Source organism: Convolutriloba macropyga, chromosome 5 (genome assembly GCF_964194025.1).
Source record: "Convolutriloba macropyga chromosome 5, txConMacr16.3, whole genome shotgun sequence".
NCBI classification, from domain to species: Eukaryota; Metazoa; Xenacoelomorpha; order Acoela; family Convolutidae; genus Convolutriloba; species Convolutriloba macropyga.
In genome coordinates this window covers 75,666,419-75,684,641 of record NC_134472.1, presented here as the reverse complement: position 1 = coordinate 75,684,641, position 18,223 = coordinate 75,666,419, and the positions used below count along the sequence as shown (strand labels likewise).

Here is an 18,223-nt window from a genome sequence, read left to right as displayed (position 1 = left end):
CAGCAAAGCTTAATTTACTATATCATAAGAAAGCCGCTTAACGGTTTTTTTCTCATAAGTTTTGGCGTGCATTTGGAAAGTTTTCTTTTTCCTGTTCTATCTTTGCTAGGAAATTGGGCTAAAGAAAACCCTCAAAGCTATCACCTAACTGTTGTATTATTATCTCACCGGTGTTTTAGTGTGATTTAATTATTTAGAACATTACAGTTTTGCTCTAAATCGGAAAGCTAAGCGTATGCGTATTATTTAATCTCCGATTGTTGATCTTGGTATCTATTTTTTATGCCTGAGCCAAAAACATCATTATTTATGCCGCTTTTTTGTTGGTTTTAAAACCGTGACCTTATTAACGATGTTGACATTTTATTTTAAATACATCATTGGTCAAGGCTGAATCCTCAGGTCACCCTCCAAATGCTGAGATTTTCAGGAAAAAAATGTCTACCATGGAGGTCCTTGGCAAGATTTTCAATGGTGTTGCAGCATAAGCCTTGTTACATCTTTAATTGCTCTCAAGCTAAGTTGGTAGCAATTATATTAGTCCTGTCGGTCTTTTTTATGAGATTTTTCGCTTGACCGAATTTTTGTCTGACCCATTTGACTTTTTGTTATCAAAACCGGGATGAACAGTTAGCGCCCTGAGGGCATTAAGTACTCTCAGAGCCTTTCAGCCTACTAGACTCTAAGTATGCAATTCAACGAAACTGTTTTGGAGATATAAATTCACCACACTTCAACCCCCCCCCCCCCCAACACACACATATCAACGCCCCTTCACCCCCCCCCCCCCTGCTTATCGTTGCACCCGTAACCCAGCGCGCCCGATAACCCCCTCCCCCCATCCCGCTGCGCTCACCCTACGCCCCTTCTGTAAAGCTAAAGCTGGCCTCTCTAAGCCGTAGCTAGCTATTTACAAAGCCAGCCAGTCGTTTGAGAGCAATTCGCCCGACGTTATTCGCCCGAAGTTCATCATTTTTTGTATCCCCGCGATCCTCTTTCCTTATTTCCGTTAAGAATTTTGCTTCAAATTTTTTAAACTGCGAGGCAATTTGCTGCCAAATGAGGTGAGATCTGCGAAGTTAGACGGATATGTTTAAAAAAATTGACAAATATTTCTTGTGACTCAAATTCTAAGGAAGCAATTCGACCAATGCCTTTTCCCTGAATCTGTTGAGTTTTCAAAAATTATGTCAATTGTTTTCCTGCAAGAATTGGTGAAATTATTTTATAGATCAAATATATCAGAACAAGTTTTGCAGATACAAAAATTAAAAAATTACTTAATGAGGAGCAACGCGCGTTTAACTATTTAAGATTGGGAGAACCTGGAAATTTATCCATTTTTTCGCCATTTTTACTTGCTCCACAAAAATTAGCGAACAGCCAGTTAAATTTCTCTTAACGCTGGAATGGCCTCAAAGTTATATAGAAAATTGAGATGCCTGAAAAGAATCTGGTCTCATATGGAAGTGTAAATTTGTTGGTGAGCTTTGAAGACCCATTGCAAGATGTGGGTTAATTTGAAGCAGAATTGGAATGGTTGTTGGTTGTTTTAGGCGCCCCAGGTGCTCTGCTGGCCAATCAGACGCCTTCCTCGACCACACAAGAGGATGCGTGCTGGAGTGAAGTGGCCGACCTCCTTCCAGACTGTATTTCTCAGGTGAACACAATTCATTAATTACAAGTTACCCCTTACTTTCTTCCCATTCCTTCGTTTATGTGGAACATGGGCGTTAAAAGGCGGTAGAAATTGTCATCAATGCTTTCGATGTTGGCTTTCTGTTTGGAAAACTTCGTCAGGATTATATTTTTCGATCCGTCAGTTTAGGCGACAATTTTCCTGATTGCTGCCCTAAAAGAAAGTTTTCCCTCGTAAAACAGCATGGAATTTCATGGGTGTTCGCTAGCAGATCGTTAGCCTTAGAAAATTTCAAACTCTGTGTGAACATTACAACTTTGGGTGTTTGACATATGCCAAAAGCAACGATAAAATCGCTGAAGAATAACTAACCTTGAATTCGGATCCTGAATAAAAATACATCTGAAACACAAAAATCATGTACCCTTGGTTCAGTGGTTACGGCAGCTTCTAAAAAAAGGATAACATAATAAAAAATACATCAGAAGTGGTTTCGAGACTAAGAAGTGGTGGGATCCTTTTTCTGTGCGGTAGACCCCCCCCCCCATTTCTCACTACTCATAACACTACCTATTTCATTTGAAGATGCCTATAGTTTATAAGAAGCGAAAAACGAAAAAGTCAAAGTTGGGAATTTCAATTGACTGATTGTTCTGAAAACCCATTGAGTTTCCTACACATCTTTCTGGCCTTTTACAATATGTTAATGTCACTCAACTATCAATAACAGTAATCTATCGATAATCCTCCGATACGCTTTTCACCACCCCAACCACCTCCCCACACTTCTCAATCACCTACGCTAAATATTAGTAGTATGTCAGGCAATTTTCTGGTTGTTGGCCTAGAAATCGTTTAGAACTCGGAGCGCTCTCTCAGGTTTCTATTTTTGATGGCTTTTATTATCACCGCCACCTTCAAAGGGGAGAAGTAAATTTACTACTACTACTACTACTACTACTACTACTGCCAGGGACATAGGCCTCAGCCGGTCAGGTTGCAGTTGTCTCCCCTCCTCAATTTATTAATGGTGTTACTGAGGTAGAGGTATTAGTAGTAATGTAATAGCAGTAATAGTAAGAAGAGTTGGCCTTTAGGCAAAGTTTTCTAACTTTACATGTATGTGGAGTTATTTTTCATTATTTGAAAGCAAATGAGAAAATGCCAAAGTTGTCTGGCCTTACACCCCTGCGTTGTGTGACATGAAATAGCCATCAGTTACGCATAGTCTGTGTTCCATTTATTATGCATGTAGGTCCTTTGTCCTTTGAAGCTCAAGAGCGGCCATGGATATTGTTTGTGAATTGAAGTGAATTGTCATTTCATGACATTTGCAATGACTGGCAGCTTTTGTGATTTATTACCATTTGAATATTTCAAAAGAACTTTGTTCACGCACTGGTTAGTTGGCAATAACAGTTATCAAACGTGGGGGAATATTAAGGGGGAATGAAGATAGACTTGAAGAGTAAAGGATTATGCCTAACCAGAATTAAATCCATGATTTGGGTAAAGCAAAACGAAGCGAAGTTTTGAGTTGAAAAGTATCACAAATGCAGATTGCCCTGTACGTTTAAGTGCTTGTGGCATATTTCGATCCAAATTGTTACTTGCGCGTGAGTTGAGTCAGTGCAGTTTGTGGACTGAAACTCCTGAAGGACATTAGGCTGTGGACCCGCTCTTGTTTGAGATTGAAAAGCTGTGAACAAATCTGGGATTAGGTTCCCCTCTTATGGAATGCAATCGGGCTAATCACATGTGTTCACAGGGAAGCCACTAAGAGTGTTGTCTTGAATGCGTGTAAATGTCGTGGGCACTTAATCAGTTGTAGACACTTGTGTTATGTAACTATAGCTACTATAACGACTTTATGTTACTCTAAGAAAACTATTGCATTTCAATAATATACATGTAAAGTAGGAGAATCTAGTATAACTGTTTTGGTTGAGCTTCTAAGAAGAAGCGCCGAAAGCATAAAACTAACTGATTTACCAAGAAGTATATCATGCTTCAATGCTGATTGAGCAATGGCAACTATTTCATTCTACTCACGAATTCTTGTGGATTTGGTAGATTATTTACCGAAACGAAGTCGTTTGAATTAATTCATAACTACAGTATTCAAAAGAATTTTTTGTTTCTTCGAATTCAATGACCCTGAGCCCATCAGTAGTTAATGATTCTATCTAGCTCTTATTTTTAAATCGAAAATTAAAACTGTATTATTAATAGCCGCCGTTCGCCTCTCAACGGCTATTATATAATGTCTTTTTTAACACAGTGATGTTTAATTGTTTTTGAACGGAGTTTGAAACAATTATTGTAAACGTGTTGTGTTGGTCTTTTTATGCAAAATTTTCGCTGGACAGTTTTTGTGCTTTTGTTCTAAAGCATTCTTTGAGTGCCTGAGTGACTTTTTCACAACTTCAGTTTTGAGTGATATAATTTTTTTTTTTGAGGGGTCAATTAATGAATTAATACAAATCTTTGTTATCAAACTTTGATTCGGAATTAAAAGTTTTTGCTCATTAAAGGTTCAAATAAGTGTGTTTTTTGTTGAAGAATTCTTCACTCTTCTCAATCGCACTCTATAACATCAGTCCTGTTCTCCTTAAGTTTCAGAACTCTTCTCGTTTCAATCTTCTATGAACTCTTGAAAATTATTTATGTTCTCCCCGCTCATTGGGTGAGACAATATTTACAAAAACGAAGGTCCCCTCTCATTGGGTGACGCTTCTCAAAAGACTCCTTTCTTCTTGGAGTTCACAATGTTTGCGGAAATAGAATTTGTCCAAAAATCTTGCAAAAATTGGGGTTACGGGACTCGTGCAAGCAACATTGTAGCCGATCCTCGTACAATCACAACGGAAACCGACTGAGCCAATCTATCAAAAGCGATAGCATGTCCTTGCGACTGATAATTCCTGCTGTCAGCTAACAGGGCTATGCGCTTTAACGCTTTCTTGAGAGTGACTGACAGACCACCCAATGACTCAACAGCAAGGGGAACAAACAAAATTCCTTGCTCAGAGCAATCATTTTCGTGTTGTGCATACTTTCGCTCTTCGGCTGCTTCAATCGCGTAACCAGACTTCTCTGCCGCATGATTTATAATGTTTGGTTGCAGTGGAGAAGTTACGGTGACGTCTAGAGCAGCTAGACGACCTGATTTCCATGAAGGCAGAAATATGTCGCCAGGGCGAGAACCGTTTCCTGCAATAAGGTTCCGTTTTTCTATGACTGGGGACAAATTAGCTGCTGAGCAAGCTGATGCAAAACGGTCACGAATCCTGTCATGCCGAGAAATTGCATCCCCTCTTCCGGGACAGATGACGGCGTGGTCACAAAAATGTCAAGGGTCCCAGACCTGCAGTAAGGACATTTTCTTTCATCTTCATAAACTGCAATACCTAGTCTGTATTTGACACTAATTTGAAATTCACTGGGACACATATGGAGACCTAAGGCAGGAACTGGAGGTGCCGCAAGCCATGCGCCGGAATGAGGCAACGAGAGTGATTGCAGTCTTGCCTTCTCCCTGTTTGACGACTGAATTCTTAGCAGCTCTGAAAACTTTTCAGTATCTACAGCTTCTTTAATTTTCTTCTGTGTGTAGGAATTTAAGTTGAAAGGTTCAAGGCTTGCATAGAGTTCCTTAAAAACTCTACTGTCTGACGCGCGCTGGTATGTAATTTTCTGAACCAAGTCATCAGATGCTATCACAGAGCCCACATATGCGGCTCTGTACTGCTCTTGCGATTGTCGCACTCCGAGGCCTGAACTGTTTATTGGCAAAGTTGACTGCAACCACGCATTGTCAGAGGTGACAGCACCTATTATTTGATCTAACGCATCCCGTTGGCTGGAATCAAAAACTTTTAAAACATCGATCAGATGTCTTGTCGGCGTGTTAGTGCGTATAGAGTAGACTAACTTTGGTGTCCCTAGGCAATAACGAAGTATGCCGAGAGCGCATTGAGGATCATCCAGATAACTCAAGTTATCCAAGAGCGACACAACCTTCTGAACACGTTTCTGCAGGCAAGAAGAAACAAATTCTGGTGATCCGACTGCGGCACCCAGTACTTCAAAACCATTGCCCATATTTCTTGTAACTTCTCGATCAACTGAAGGTAGATCTACGATTGACCAGAGTTCGCACTTGTCTTTCCTCAAATACAGACCCCTTTTTGGACCTTCATTAGCTAAGATATCGAGCGTAGTTCGGTTTTGATCTTCTGAACCTGCAACAAAACCATCGTCCAAATACCAAGTGTGCTGGGTAAGATTTGGAACCGCGTCTCTTATTTTTTCTATAACAGGCCATAACGTCAACGAAAAGAGAAGTGGACCCAAGGGATCTCCTTGCTGAACACCCGATTCACTTTGAAGACTGGCGTTATTGTACAGTAGTGGCACATGCTGAGAGTAGCAAAAATATGTGAAGGCTGCGATACCTGGTATGAAATCGCATGCTGCTTGCAGTAAGTGTGAACGCTTAACCGAATTAAAGGCATTTCGGAAATCAATCTGAAGCACTCCTTCATTAGATTCAGCGTTGAGGATCTTTTCGTAGGTGATTTTTGCAGAGTGGATAATTGCTTCCGCACCTCCGCTGACTCCAACCCCTAGCTGAATGGAATCGAACAACTCAATTGCTTCTGATTTTGCTTCTTTCACCAAACATTTAGCAATCAGGCGCCTCAGGATTTCACTGACAGCTATTGGACGTACTCCTCCTTTCTTTTTGGATAGAGCGGTGAGCGATGCGCTGCAGAGGGCTTTTGAAACAAATGAAGGGAAATTACCCCTGCTTCCTGTATTTACAAACCTTGTTATTCCTTTAAGGGCGGATTCAGAGTGGTCGGGAGCAGTACACTCTACTGCGTGCAATAGATGCTCTGGATACATCTTGGAGGGACCAGCTGCAGTGTACTTGCTGAAAGTTTTCAATTGTTCAAAAACTATGTTATCACTAAATTGATACGCACTTGAAGCAACATTGTCTGGTTGGAGCAAAGTTGGAGGCACTTCTTTGGGATGTAGCTCTTCTAGTGCTTTCAGAGTACCTCTGTTATTAGGCGCAAGTCCCTCAGATGACAGTATTTTTGCGGCGCGACCAAATTGACCTTGCAAACATAGACTTTTAGCTCTACTGGCTAATTCTTCTATTCCGTTTGTGGATTTTTTTCTCGCTTGTTTCATTGCCAAAGCTTCTGTCCAAAGGTTTGCATATTCACCCGCATTCCATCGATCGATGCGATCGGAGAGCCGCTGATCCTGATTTCGTTTATGCTTTTTACCTCCTCGGTTGCTCGCACGCAGGATTCACTTCGAAACAGAAAACAATTTCTGCCAATTTAGTTCGTCATCTGGTGTTGTGGCACAATCATCCAGGATGCTGGTTAGCAGTTGTGACCACTTAGTTCTAAATTTGACCGGAACGAAACGGCATGTTGGAACATGTGAACTAACTATTGTCTGTAAAGAGGGCAACTTTTTGTTCTCGTTCAGTATTGTTTGTTCAACGTTTTCAAAGAAATTATCATCAAGCTGGTTCTGCTCACACGACGCGAGGAGTAGGTCAATTTTATCTGAAATTTCTTTTGTTATTTTTTTGCGATTCTTCAAGTTATGTTTGTGCTTCGAATAGGCCCAAACTGATTTCGCATTAAACCACGTGTCGTGCTCTGAGCCCCAACCACTATATCTAATTTTGGTTTCATGCCCCGAGTTTTCTAACACTTGCACCTTATAGAGTTTGTTGACAGTGTCGGGGATGAAAAGTATGGTTCCTGGTGTTGTGTGGAATTGCTCTTTTACACTCAAGTCTTGAAAGTTTTGCGTCAAACCAGTATTTGCATCACTCATGGGGTCAGAGTCATCAATGATGTCTCGTGAGCTAGCATTATCTTGAGACTGGATTTGCAGACGAACACTATCGTTCACAACAGTTTTTCTTAGATTGTAATTCATTTTTCCCATATTCGAAACTGTATTTATATCATACGGGGGATTGCAAATCGTAAAAAAAAAACGAAGTGCTTTCCCGAAACGAAGGTTCTTTTTTGCGATAGCTAGACTTTTGATCGTGTTGTTGTCGACCACTGCTTTTTTGATGACTTGCCGAGGAATTTTTAGGACAAAAATTTATAGGACAAAAATTTTCTCTGAAGTGTCCTCCCCGTTGTGGCTATTTCTGTTGCAGTACTCGACTGCTTTTTTTTAAAGGGCTAGCGGCGGTACGACGTTGGAGGGGGGGGGGGGGGGTGATCAAGAACAATCTCACCGGGTTTTGAAGCTCGGTCTTAAACTCTTGAGGTAATTTACTTCAATAAGGTTGTTCCAAATTTTAAAGGAATTCAATTTCGAGCTTAGCTCTCATCAACTCGGCGACTTTATTTCAACGCACGTGCTTTTTTGTCACGTGCTTTATAAGCTACTCTCGTTGTGAAATCAAGTTTGTTCATTAGAGTGATTCCTGAGCTGAAGGAAATCAAAGCCATTGTAGTTAAGATGTCAGACTGCTAATTTAAAGGTCGGCGTTCGAATCCCCGGCGGGGTCGTTTTTGCACCCATAAAACATTTCAAATCTGCACCCCACCCCCCCCCCCCCTCGAAATTAGATTGCACCGCCTGTCGGCTTATGTTTCAGAGTTGTAAACACTTTTGTTTCAGAGTTGTAAACGGATTCATCTAATGTAGTAACAGATATGGTGGTTGTTTCCCTGTTTCCAGTGCTTTTGCAGGGCTAACATGTCTCAAAAGTCAGAAAGTTGAACCCCGCTGATCGTTTCGGAGTCAAGTTATGGGTGTGTTCAGTTATGTTGTTTGATAGCCGCCCTCATCTTCTCAGTAGGCTATTTTTGCGCTCCTTTTTTGTGTTATACAATACAAAGTACCTGGATTGTAATAGAGTGCGGTCTTTCTTAAGATGTATTCACACTTTTTTGGCTTTTACTCGTCAATGAGTGATCGAAGGGTGATTTTAGTCACGCTTAAGTAGTAATGGGAGCAGAAAATGGAGTTGGTCCTGAGGCGTTTTTTCACACTATCTTTGAAGTGAAGTGAGAAATTTTGTTTGGACAAATTTCCAGGGTGAATTTTTTGCGTGCGTCAATTTGTCTTGTTTTCAGTGTTTCTTATCTTGAGTGCTATTCTAATGATACGCAAGTGTTCTAACTGCGCCTATTTATAGTTGCTTGGATTCATCAATGGGCTGCTATGGCTTTTTATGACTTTGACAATATTTGTGGTCATGAAAAAATAGTGAAAATTTGAATTTTGCTCTTTTAAATATTTCTCATGTTCTATCATTTAGTTTCATTAATGAAAGTTTTCGTTGTTTGCTAATCAAACATAGATGAACTCAATCATTGATGCGAACTCATAGCTAGTTGTATTCTTGATTTTTACAATATTTAATCTCAAAAGCTTTAAGAGATTTTTTTGAACTTGTTGTCTTATCATATAACCGCACTAGCGACAGGTCTCATTGGTTCCCAATAAAAACTACGTTGACCGATTTTGCTTTATTTAGTTTTTGATTTCTTTGACTTTAATACTATTCGTTTTCAAGAAGTCCTCTCGATGTTTTAAGTTTCGAGAATTTGTTTTGTCACTTCGTTGTCTTATCTCTTAGTTTCATCAATGATGGGCCTCATTCGTTATTAAGGACGCTTTAATGCATAGAGTTCATCGTTTCAGCTCATTATTATTATTGCCTTCCATGAATTATACGCTGTTCATTTTCATTTTTTTTAAAAATACTTCAAATATTTGTTCCAAGATAGTTATCTTTCGTTGGTAATAAACATTAGTTAATTGAAACATTCCTTACAGTTTATAGCTAATTCTCTTAGTGAATTCAATATGTTAATATTCACAAAAGTATCAGCAACTACTTTAGTTTTTGCGAAAACGGGTTGTTTTTCGTTGTCGTTTTTCAAGTGTCATTTATGACAGGTGTCATTAGTTGCTAAAAAAGTGCACCTATTTTGTAGCTTGAGTTCATAGCATTCGATTTTTTGAATTTGACACTTCTTTGAAGAAAAGAATATTGATTTTTTGGTCTTTCTTTTTTATATCTCAGGTTCTCGGCCGGCTATTATAGCGCTCCTATTTTTTTTTACTTCGTCCAATAAAATTTTTTTCGCTTTACCTTAGTTCACAGCTTGCGCACCATTTTGCGTAAATTCTGTTTGTTCTTAGTTACTATCTCTAATTCTTATTGGCATTGATACTAGCCCCGTGTGGTCTAGTATCAATGCCAATACTGTTTGTTCTTAGTTACTGTTTGTTCTTAGTTACTATCTCTAATTCTTATTGGCATTGATACTAGCCCCGTGTGGTCTCACTATGAAATGAGCTATGGACTATGAACTAGGAGTATGTTCAGCAGAAATTGACATCAAAACAGTTCGCACTTTAAAATTGTTGGTACAAAAATTCCAAGTTTTTTCTCTTCTTTCAATCCAAATCTTGTTAGAGGAATCAACGGCGGTTATTTTCCGGCAATTTGCTGGGTATGTTTATTTTAGTTTTTCTGTGGTCTTGTCGCCCCCTCTAAAAATAGTTTTCATTGGCCTCGTAGTTATGTTTTTATTTTAATTTTACTTCACTGATTTTCAATTTTCTTTATTCCATTATCCTTAGCTTATGCTTCCTTGCTCTGTTTGCCAATGATTCCCACTGGGTTGTTGTATTTTTTACTCATTCTAAGCATGCGTAGGGTCAATCTTTTTATAGTTGCGAAGCTGTAAGCTGAGCGAAGCTATATTGCGGTGCTCTTGGTTTTTTTTTGTTTCGTCGTCTGACGCCTTTTTTTTCGTTTTACATTTGTTCACACAGCAAAGCTGAAAAAGTCAAATTTTCTGAATGACTTCTTCCTCTCACTAACGGCATTTGCGCGCGTGACGTCATTTCTCACTCGCTTTAGCAAAAGTTGTAGGTTATTTGCGTGATTAGATTTTGATCATACGTGACTTAGTTTTGTTCATTTTGGAGATTCCTAAAACATTAGCTCATGGGAAAAAAGATTGTTATTTGATTTTATATTATTCAATTTGGTGCATATAGAGTGATGGTCTTTGTTGTCTATCTTAAATTGATGTTGCCGTGAAGATGATAATTATCATGTCATTATATTATTCAAATCTTCGGATTGTACTTCAGGACTAGTGGTATTTTTAGAAAAATCGTTAGAACTTTTGATATCGTTTTTTGTTTTACTTAAGTTTTTGTTTCACAAAACATTAGATCTCGAGAAACAAAATTTTCGAATCTTTTCTTCAATTTTTGTATTTTTTGCCACGTCTAATGTCATGGCTTTTTGCCTGTTTAGTATAATATTGTAAAGATATTAATTGCCTGGTCATTAGTTTATCAACTCCTTTTGATTGTATTTCATCACATGTCCTGCTATGTTTTTCTATTTACTTCGTCGAATAAAAGTTTGTTTCGCTTTACCTCATTTTGCTGCTTTTTCGACATCTTGCGTGAAATATTTTTGACTTCGTTTGACTAGTTTCTTTTTGGCTCGCAAATTGCTTTTAAATCTCAATTAAATGAACAAAATCAGGATCAAAAAGCAAAGTCAAGAATGGAAATGGAATAATCTCGTAAAGTCCAATTTTAGATTCCCGCTACTTGACGTTTGTTCTTAAGACTTGAAGTCTTAGTTACTATCTCTAATGCTTATAGGTATTGATACTAGCCCCTGTGTCTTCTTATTTAGAAGCAGGAGTATGTCTAACGATGAAATGTAATCAAAATAATTCGCACTTTAAAAATATTTTCGTACATCAATCAAATTCTCCATTTTTTTCTTTCAATCCTAATCGGGCTATTGGAAGAATCAATGGCGGCTTTTTTCCGGCAATCTACCGGGTATGTTTAAATTGTTTGGGTCTGCAATCAGCTATGATAGCATCATTTGGAAGCAATAATCCCTTCTCACTAAAGAAGAACAGTAACAGTCGTCTATTCGTACCTTCCGTTTGAGAGCAATTGGTCCGACGTTTCTAAGTTTTTTGAAGATATAAATATCAATCAATGTTCTAGCACTACCTGGGCTGTCGCATCCCAGCGTACCCCGAGGTGGCCATCAACAGACCTGTGTACTGTGAAGTGACAGTGACAAACGGGGACAACAAAGTCAGCGATCCAGCTGTATTTGTCTACATGCCAAATGAAGGTTACCTCCCTTTAATTCTAGTCCAACTTGTCACGTGTATATCAGACTTCAGCTTTCGGGTGTATCAAGGTTTTAGCGTCAGATTGTCAGGCCGAGCGAAAAAAATTACAATGTCGAGAAAAATTCTTATATGCTTAATTTGCAAGGGTTCTTAATTTATTTCGGATTGTTTGTAGCATTTTATTTTTCCAAACTTTTGTTTGTTAGCAGCCTGTGCTTTTTCAGTATTGCAAGAAGTATCAACCCTAGAAGCCATTTTATCTCTGCCGGCAGCACCCCTGAACCAGTGCCCTATAATGACCATTCCGACACCCGCTATTGCCCCCTCAGACCTGAACAACCCCCAGTCTATCATGACCTCGACATGCTCCGTCTCTCTCTCGAACAATGTCATGTCCTCTTCTGTTGCCGCATCATACAGTGGAGGAACATCTGCAAAAAGGTAACAGAAAATAACTTTTTCAGAAAATATCGTTTAATGTGGAGAGCATATCTCGGTAAGTTCATGAGTGAATTTGACCCAAAGATGTGGATCAATTTGAAATAATGTGCTCTTGGTTTACAGTTGTTTCTGGAAAGTCAAGATGGAATCTTGAAGCCAAATTTTAATTTACTTTGTACATTCAAAGGATTTGTATAGGATCGCTTTTGGAGGATTCTGTTCAGGCTGCAAAGATACTGTATTTACGAATGATGAATATTTAGATCTCGCACTAGCCAGCCAGAGAACGAAGTTGTGATGGACCAGAGTCCAGGAAGCGGCTCAGGTGGTGCTGGTGGAGGCGGTGGTGGTGGGGGAGGTCCCGTTGCATCTGATTCCAACAACAGTTTGAATACCAAAATGGGTCCTTCAACTGTTATTGCGAATCCTACCAATCAGCCAGCTGTGACACAGTCAATTCCTGGAACTTTTCCACATGGTGCTTATTCCAATGTCCCTATCCAAACTCTTCATATAACTCCAGCCATTCAGCAATCTTTGGGGTTTACTCTGAATTCCGTTGCTGCAGCAGCAAGTCCGTGCTCCTTATCCGGCAGTTCAAAGCCGGTTCCAACTGTGGTACATGCTTCTGGTTCGCAAGATCCCAATAACCGTCTTCAATTCCTAACACAGCCTCCAGTGTTTCAAATTCCTCAGCAGATGGCGTTGAAGTCGACCCCAGTGCAGACTGGCTTCTCTCAGCAGATGCTGACCAACGTGTCCTTTGCAAATGTAGGCGCTGTGAGCAGTGTCAACAGTTCTGTGTTCATAAAGCCAGAATCAGAGAGTTCCTGTGGCGTGAAGAGTAACGGAGGCTCCTGTTCACAGCCGATTGTGATGCCCAGAGGTCTCATTACCCATGTGCCCCCAGCTCAAAGTGTGCTTCCTCATGGCCCTAACTTAGGCAATGTGTCCAACTTCAAAATACAACAAAATGTCCTTCCTGCTGCTTCCATTATTGGTAAACACTTCATCTTCTGCTGAAGGAAATCACTTCTAAAATTTCACAGAATGTAGAATTTGTGATAATGCGAAGTCAAAATCTAGCTCTTTTAATTTGGCGTTTTAAATTAAATCGTAATTTTGCATTAAATTCGAAGTTAAAGAATCCTAAAAATTTCTTTATTTTGTGGTAAATTTGGAAACCAACTAAGTCAGTGTAACTAATGTTATTTTGACCATGAACATCTTTCTTCAGGAGGTAACGGGTCGAACAATGTGGCGTTCAACGACATGACATCGGGAAACCCAAGCGTGCAGCAAAGTCAGATTACACAGCAACAGATAATGAGTGGACAGAGCGGAACGAATGTTGGCCAACCGGGGGGATCCAGTGTTCCAATGGACATTTCTAAGGCACCAATTGCCACTGCTCAAACTCAACCACAACAGACACAACAAAATCCTCCTTCTGACAGTCCCTTAACAAACGCCGTTCTTCAAAACATTGTCAAATCAGAAGATAGCGCTTCATCACAGCAAGTTGCGTTGAATTTTCCGGCTGCTGCTGACTCTAACACTCCTGACCTGAACAGTATTATAAAAGGCTTACTACTAATTGGTGCTAATAGTCCGAATCCCTCGACCTATGCGGAATTCGTGATTCAACTTGTCCAGCATTATCATAAAGATGTCGGCAAAAATGAATCGTCTGCCAACATTGGTACCAGCAGCAACCCAGCATCAGTAGCTGCACAACCATCAGTAACGTCCACTCAGTTAGACGCAACACCCCCGCCCCAGTCTCAAATGAGTTTGGGAGGCAGCTCTAATTCCAACCCTTCATCAGTCAATCAAATGAACTATAACAGTCCTGGTAGTTCTCAGCAACAGCAGCAACCACAGTCAGTAAATATTCAGCAACATCAGATTCAAACAATGCAGCAGCAACCACCCCAGGTACACTCACAGCAAATTCAGCCAGCGCCTGTGATGGTCAATTCCAGTGCTCAGCAATTCACTCAAGTTATGGAACAAGGAAACAATTCTCAAAGCTTCGATTCCAAATTGCCGTCTTCACAGACAGCACAACTCACGGTTGCAGCCATAGCCAAGAACCCAGACTTGGCTCCATTCGCCCCAATGTTGATCGATGCGGTTGAGGCACTGCAAAAACAACAGCAGCCTAATTTCAACACAGAACAGCTGCTGAACTTGATTGAACAGGAAGCTTTGAAATTGGCCAACATTGCAGGCAGTCAACAGCAGCAGCAGCAACAAGCGCAAAACCAGCAAGTTACATTTTCAGGACAGAGCCAGCAGCAAATTCTTCAGAGCCAGCAGGTCAATCAGAATCAGCACATTGCTCAAAACCAACAGATTGGTCAAATGTCGCAGCAGAACTCTCCTCAAGTAACTGCCCAACAAAATACAGCCCCTCAGTTCAACACTGTTGAACAAATTGCAGCGCAATCATTACAAAACCAACAGCAACAAATGGTATCGTCTCCTCCGAACCAGGTGTTTCAACAACAGCCACAGCAGCAGCAGCATCAGACCCAACAAGGCCAGCAAACTTACGTCATTGAGAACCAGCAACAGATCCAACACCAGGCGCCGCCACCACTGGTTAGACATCCGAGCCAGCCAGTGCCCACACAACAGCAACAACCGAATCAACAGCAGCATATGAGTCAAATGCAACCTTGCACCCAGCAAAACCAAAGCATGTCTCAGAATCAACAGCATCAAATCAATGGAGGTGTAGCTCCTCCTGTGAATACAGTGGACATAATGCAACAGCAAACTGCTACTATCCAGAACAACCAGCAATCGCAACAGCAACAACAATTGGCTGGTGGTAACGCCATGTTTTACCAAATTCAAACGTCTGGAGCCTCTGTTGGGGCGCCTAGTGTTGCTCCTCAACAACAAGCTCAATTTCAACAAAGTGTTATAAACCAACAAGTTCAACAGCAACAGCCAGTTCAACAACAGCAGCAGCAATCGTTTATTCAACAACAACAAGTCCAGCAACAAACACCACAGAATGTCTTAACACAGCAAACTCCAACACCGCAAAATCAACAGATTCCGACTATTAGCTTAAACCAACAACAACAACAACAACAAGCGATGTATAGCGCCCAGCAGCAAACGCAGAATCAGTTTCAGCAAGTTTACTACAAACCGGCAACAAACGAGTTCCAACCCCAAAGAGACCAAATGCAATCAAGTATGGTCCCTCAAACCATAGATCAACCTCCTCCCAGCGTGAATTCTGCTCCCCCGCCAAGTGTGGCATCGGGTCCACCGCCGAGTGTTGCTCCATCAAGTGTTTTATCAGCACCAGAAGTTAATACCACGCCGACACCAGCTCCTGGGTTGCAAGCTCAGTCCTCGGCGTCTATGGGCAATGTTCAAGGGTTCAATCAGCAACAGCAACCACAGCAGGCTAATACGTTGCAGCAACAATCATCTTCCAGCTACGTAGTTTTCTCCCAAGCTCAGAACGTCCAGCACCCAATGTATTATCAGATAGCGCAAAAAGTGGCTCCTGAAATGCATTCATCCAATATGGACTTGACGGATCCAGAATTGTACACAACGCAGCAAACTCCCCATAAGCACAGCAACCCTTCTCAGAATGAAGTCGAGGAACACATGTTTAAAGAACCTTATCCTGTTGATCATTCTCAGAACATAGAATGGCAGCATCAGCAGCAGCAACAAACACAACAGCAGAGGCAAGGTGCAAATATGCCAAGTGTCCAGTACGTTTCTCAAAGTGTAAATGATTTACAACAACATACCCTTATATCTCAAAGTCAACAGCAGCTCAATATGTCTTGGGAAGGAAACAGCAATGTAGCAAGAGCTCCTTCTCAGTCTTCCATGAATTGGGAATCGAGTTCCAGCAGCAATAGTGGAAACGCGGGATCGTCTGGCATGCACCATCATCCAATTCCTATGAAGAGTAGTACGACAGATCCATTTTTATCAACTGGATCTCTGGAGTCAAACCAAGTCCAAAAGGTATCGTCAATGATGGAGATCCATTCGACATTTGAACACGACCAGAATTCCCAAGGCAGTTCCATCTCCTCCAATGATTTCCACGAATTTGATTCGATGTTTTCTCAAATCGCTCAAAGTCCTCTCTGTACAATTCTCAACAATGATTCACTCTTAACACCAAGTCCTGCTCCTCCAATGACTCCAGAAGAACCTCCCGCTAGAGGTTTGTTTCAATTTTTTGTAAAAACTTAACGAGGCGAGCAATTTGAAACTGCTTTAATACTTTTGATCAAAAGCATTGTTTTCGGAAACCTCCGCTAATAAATTTATTCCTTTTTCCATTGAACATAGTTTAGAGGGTCCAATTGAGTACGGGATGATCTATTGCAACCAATAGAAACCGTTTTTGAGAAGCAGACTTTAAATTTTGGTTTATCATACTCTACTGAGTTGAGGGAAACAAATTCACCATTTTTATACCTAGAACTAAATCGTGGTTTCCGTCACCGTCAATGTCTTGTGTGACTATGAGTTTTAAGTTTTTCGTTTCAGGTGCGGCGGTGCTGAAGTATTTGATTGAGAAGGGTTTTATCGAGGGAGAACAGCGCAATCTTGTTACAGCTGAGAATATCGAATCAGCAATTTGTTCGTTGTCCAATCAAAAACCGATAACTGAAATCACCTTTGAAGATGGTTAGTAACACTCATATTATTACAGCTCTATGATGAGCTTTGGTAATCTTGTTATTATAGCTGCGGAGCTGTAAGCTGAGCGGAGCTATATTGCGGTGCTCTTGGTTTTTTACAATTCAAAGAATTTTAATTGTATTGGGGCGCTGTCTTTTTTTTAAGATCTGTTCACACATTTTCATGAATTTTGAAGTCAAATTGGAGTAGTGATTTTGGTCACGCCGAAACAGGAAGTAGAGCGAAAAAGCGAGTGGTTTTGCGTCGTGAAATTTTTTCGCTCTAATTTTAAAGTGGAGTGAGAAAACGGTGTTTGAACAAAAATTCGCTTTCTCGCTAGTGGTTTTTTGTTCACATGCGACAATTGCACTTTGATTTTTACTGTTTTTTCAATTTTTTGGATAGGATTTTTTTCTAAATGGTTTTCCCAATCCATTCATAGTCCGTTCTAGGTCTATTTTTCTGTTTAGTCAATGAAAATTCTTTGAATTGTACGTCAGGACTTGTCCTGCTATGTTTTTTTGTTTCGTCGTCTGAGGCTCTTTGGTTTTACATTTGTTCACACAGCAAAGCTGAAAAAGTCAAATTTTCTGATTGACTTCTTCCTCTCACTAACGGCATTTGCGCGCGTGACGTCATTTCTCATTCGCTTTAGCAAAACTTTTTAGGTTATTTGCCTGATTAGATTTTGATCATACGTGACGTACCTCACTCAATAAAATGGCTTTTGCACTTAAAAAGTTAAATTTGATTTGAATTTGTTTAAGGTCAAAGGAACTCAAATGTGCAGTAAAGGTCCTTAATAAGAGGCTTCTGTGGAATGAATTTTAACAAGCTTTATTAATTTATCGCTGAATGTTTTTTTACCTAGTTTTTTGAGCGGCGTCGATTTTTTTTTCAATTTAGATCTGTATCTGTTTCTATCTCTATTATATGGCACGCAGGTCTATTCTTTCGCAGCTATTCCGGCAATCTGCCGGCTATGTTCTTGTTAAAATTTTTTATCAAATGATGGGTTAGTCGAACTCTATTAATTTTCTGCGATTTTTCGCTTGACCGATTTTATTTGTCTCACCATTTGACTGCCGCAAGTCTGTTAGTGTAAAATTCATCGAAGCTTCTGAGAAAACAAAATCATATTGTAAAGGGCGGTTTTTGGCCGGTTTGGACCCCACCGAATTTTTAATTTGTGACTTCATTCTAGTTTTTTTGCACGTTTTTGTTTTTCATCAATCTTTTGAATCAAATTCATAATTTGATCATG

The 18,223-nt window shown here is 40.1% G+C and overlaps 1 protein-coding gene across 1 annotated transcript in view; it reads left to right on the top strand.

Moving 5' to 3' along the window:
* Window positions 1–18,223, top strand: part of LOC142339660 (uncharacterized) — a 39,898-nt gene that overhangs the window by 14,303 nt on the left and 7,372 nt on the right. Inside the window, exons 2-7 of the mRNA XM_075389856.1 lie at window positions 1,557–1,660; window positions 11,702–11,834; window positions 12,060–12,276; window positions 12,540–13,276; window positions 13,514–16,495; window positions 16,825–16,965. Coding sequence (XP_075245971.1) covers window positions 1,557–1,660; window positions 11,702–11,834; window positions 12,060–12,276; window positions 12,540–13,276; window positions 13,514–16,495; window positions 16,825–16,965 — 4,314 coding nt within the window. The remainder of the gene's footprint in view (window positions 1–1,556; window positions 1,661–11,701; window positions 11,835–12,059; window positions 12,277–12,539; window positions 13,277–13,513; window positions 16,496–16,824; window positions 16,966–18,223) is intronic.